The sequence below is a fragment of the Lolium rigidum genome, chromosome 1, assembly GCF_022539505.1.
Source record: "Lolium rigidum isolate FL_2022 chromosome 1, APGP_CSIRO_Lrig_0.1, whole genome shotgun sequence".
NCBI lineage: Eukaryota > Viridiplantae > Streptophyta > Magnoliopsida > Poales > Poaceae > Lolium > Lolium rigidum.
In genome coordinates, this window is record NC_061508.1 from 108,516,195 (window position 1) to 108,520,078 (window position 3,884).

General features: G+C 46.9%; 1 protein-coding gene across 1 annotated transcript; it reads right to left on the bottom strand.

Annotated features, from left to right (window-relative positions):
- On the bottom strand, positions 1–1,645 carry LOC124679425 (60S ribosomal protein L38). The gene is made up of 3 exons (XM_047215185.1): positions 1,490–1,645; positions 1,110–1,293; positions 1–382 (listed from the first exon to the last, which is right to left on the bottom strand). The coding sequence occupies exons 1-3, from the start codon at positions 1,490–1,492 to the stop codon at positions 360–362; spliced, it is 210 nt and encodes a 69-aa protein (XP_047071141.1). The 5' UTR covers positions 1,493–1,645; the 3' UTR covers positions 1–359.
- Between the last annotated feature and the right edge of the window lie 2,239 nt (positions 1,646–3,884).

Consider the following 3,884-nt stretch of genomic DNA (forward strand, 5'->3'; position numbering starts at 1 on the left):
TCACAAGCAATTTCATACTTCCTCTGCATCTATTTTACTAGTTTGCTAAAGCAGCACATTGTGGAACAGAGTGATAGAACATTTCACAAGACAAACAACCGAGGTGCATACCAGGCATTGCTGTGCAGCTGTGCCCAATATCACACAAGTGGCAACAGGCAGACCAATCATAAACTCAACAGACAGTGCATACAAGAAATAAGCTGAAAATGAGCCTTTTGTAATGTGGCAAAAAAGTATATTCCTCAGTGTTGTGATTTAATTATCCACCGCTGACATGTCTAATTGCTTAGTGTCCAAAAGTTTCAAGAGTGAACAAGAGAAGCCTTGCTATTTCATCATGACACCGGCTTGTATCTTCAGATCTCCTGGACTGACAAACCTGCATCAATGGAAACTCGTCAAACATAGAATCTATGGTGGTACCTAGGAGAGCAAATGAGGGTGAACAAAGCTAACAAAAAAATAAACAGCTAAAATAGGCAAGACATCTGAAAGAAACAACAAAAGATGCAGAGCCAACTGAACTGCTAGAAAAATAGGCTTTGGCTCAAATATCACATCCCTCGGATCTCATAGCTATTGGCCATCACGGGTGAACTTAAAAGTACACTAGTTTTAACCACAAGCCACAAGTCAAAAGAAATAATGACTAGAATGGCTTGAAGCTAAAACTATTACAGCACTCATCTCTGGTAGTATTTTTTTCTTCATAGGGACACTGCTATTTGGGCTAGTTACTACAAACACAACTACTCAGAAAGGACGATAACACAATCAGCTGAACAGTAGAAACTAGGAGAACAAAGGATTCTGCAACATTTGGTGTCCCTCGGATCTCATAGCTAATATGGCCATCATCGACAATTCTAAAACATGGTTTTAGCCCCAAGCCATCGACTCAGCAGAACTGTATGACAGATGGCTTGGAGCTAAAACCAGTCACCAATCATCTTTGGACCTGATTTTTATCTTCACTGGGACATCGACTACAGAAACACAATGTCGACTTCAAATAACAACAGCAAGAGCATGAAGTCCAAGTAAAGTTTATCCCACATTCGACCACAAGTAAACCATGTCTGGCTGAATTAGCTCTACATGCTAACCTGGTGGCAGAGACTGCTTCAGCTTGTTCGCCTTCTCTGTGTCGAAGACGCAGAGGGTGTACAGGTACCTCGAGCAGCGCACCTTGAACTTGACAGCGTCTTTGCTCCTCTTGATCCTCACGGACCGTGCGTCCTTCCTCCTCGCGGTGAGAAGGAAGTCCTTGATCTCATGGATCTGCTTCGGCTAGAGACACAAGAGACCAAATGTTTAGCCTACAGATGTGAGAAAACTGATGCCAAAATTAGCAGACACCAGTGCAAAACAATCATGGCTAAACAACATTGCAGCGTTGAAATCAGGCTCCAAAATTCAGCCTACTTAAACGTATCCAGAATAGAAATTGTACATCCACAAGAGTAATCGGCCAAGGCAGACTAACCATCTTCCTCCTGGCGTTGGGATTCGCCGAAGTATTCTCGCGGCGGCGGCTTCCGAAGATCCAACGGGAGGAAGAAACTGCGGCGGGAGGGGGGAGAAGCTTTATAGCGCTCGTAGAGAAAACCCTAGGAGAGGAGAGAGCAACTCCGAAAATGCGGATGTGGCTCTCGCTCGCTGCAGGTGGGCCAGAACCTGGGAGGAAAATTTAGTTATATGTGGGCTTTAACGAACGGGCTTCTTTGTTGGGCCAAGAAACTTTATTTATGCGGATCTTTTTTTCCTATAGTTTAGGAGGAATGTCACGATGCAGAAGGTAGAGCAAAAGATGACGACTTTGAAGGTATTTGATGAATCTTGTGGTTTTATCAAAGATCTTTACCGAATGTGTCTTTTATGTTCACTGATCCAATATAATTTGATTTGTTCATCAGTAAATTTGGATTGTTTGTTAAAGAACTTGAGTAGTAGGTTGAGTAACGGACGAGGCGTTTTTTTCACTTGCAAGCATATGCTTCTGGTTTTAAATTAGCTTGAAGGGAACTGGTCGTCGACCAGGATGGTAGTTGCCCCCGGTCGTCCGCCGTGGCGCGCTCCCGCGAGGTCGCGTGTTCGAGCCCCAGGCTCCGCGATTTAGTGCTTATAGCTCCCTCTACCTTAATGTAAATACCGTAGGGGTTCCTCCTCCTACTGGTACTCGTTTTTTTTTTTTTTAATTAGCTTCAATGCAGTTAAAATTGTCAAAACAATCCGAACGAAAAAAAATTGACGCATAGATGTCAACATTCTATGTGCTAATAAAGTCGTTTCATCGAAAACTAATATTTTGTGTGGTGTGTAAAAAAGACAACTGGATGCTTAGAAAGAGCTTTTCACTATACATTTCTTTATCTTTTCTACATAGAACATAAAAAAAATTCGATTTACCACCAAACCGGTTGAGGCGTTTTTCTTTCTTCCCAGAAGCCCGATGCTCCAAAGCCCCGCACCGACCTGCACATGACCTGCACGACGCCGCGCCCCCACCCACGCACTAAGAGCATTTCCACTCGCCCTCCCCAAAAGCCCCCAATAGCCGATTGGGGGGCGCTGGCGCGAAAACGGCCGCCCAGCCACGGCTCCGAAATTTGTTTTTCAGCCGACGCAGCCCAACTCTCCGTCCAGTGCCCCCAGGCCGAACCCAATCTAAAGGGGGGCTAGTGGAGGCGTCGGCGTAGCGAGAAAACGCCGTGGGCCATCCCTGTCGGCGACCAGAGCCAAAAAAATCACAAATATTTTCCTCCTTTCCGTCTCGCGACCACTGTCACCGCCGCAACCAACCCTCGCCGCGACGGTCCAATTGCCGCCGGTAGGAACCCACTCCACCGCCGCATACAATCCACCACAACCCTCGCCACCTCGCCGGCCCTTCCCACCGTCACCGTTCACCCGCTCCCGCCACCACTGCTACCTCAATCCCCACCATGTTTCCACCTTGCACGCGAGGTGTTCGCCTATTTGCCAAGGAGATGGACTCGGATGACGACGTCGTCTTGGCTGTGCGCATGGACAAGGAGCTCGCTTTCGCGGCTGTACCAGGGACGCCGCTGCAGACGACGAACATCTGGCGATCATCATCTCCCTCTTGACCATGATCGTCGAGAAGGACAAGTCAACCATTGGTGGCTCCGCGTCGGGGCACGCAAGAGCAAGCCAAGGCAGATGATGGAAAGCTAGTGCGGCGTCTAGTTTGTTTATTTCTTTACCATTGTGATTTAAACTTTTAAATTTGTGTAATTTGATGAACCTAAATTATTTGCGTGCTATGTTGAACTTGTTGAATTATGTCCAACATTTATTTAAGTTGTAATAAATTATCGCAATTTATTTGTTGTTTAAATTTTAATTATATATGAAATTGTATTGGGGGTGCTGCTGGGCGCCGGCATGTCCCCATTTTTATTTTGCGTCGGTGCCTCCTATACGGTCACTAAAAAAGCGTATATGGGGCCGGACACTGTAGGGAGGACGAGTGGAGATGCTCTAACCGCCGCGCACGCCGCCGCCCACGCACTAACCGCCACACACGCCGCCACTCCGTAGCCTCAGCCCGCGCACGCTGCCGCCCGTGCCCTGCTCCTCCAAGGTTCAGCTCGACTGAGTCTTCCTCAGGTCGACATCGACAGCACCCTCCTCCAATCCTCGTGAAGGCCCAGATCGACCGCGTCCTTCTCCAATCCTTCAAGGTGTCTGCTTATTTTCAGATTCTCTAATCCGTGCTTAAGATTTCTCTTGTGGAAATTTGATTAGTACAGAGTTGTACTCATCTGGCTATAATTACCACCATGCTACTGTCGGCGAAGATCACCGCGCTTTGGACTTCTCTTGTTCAAATTTGATGCGTATTAGAATTGGAGGAG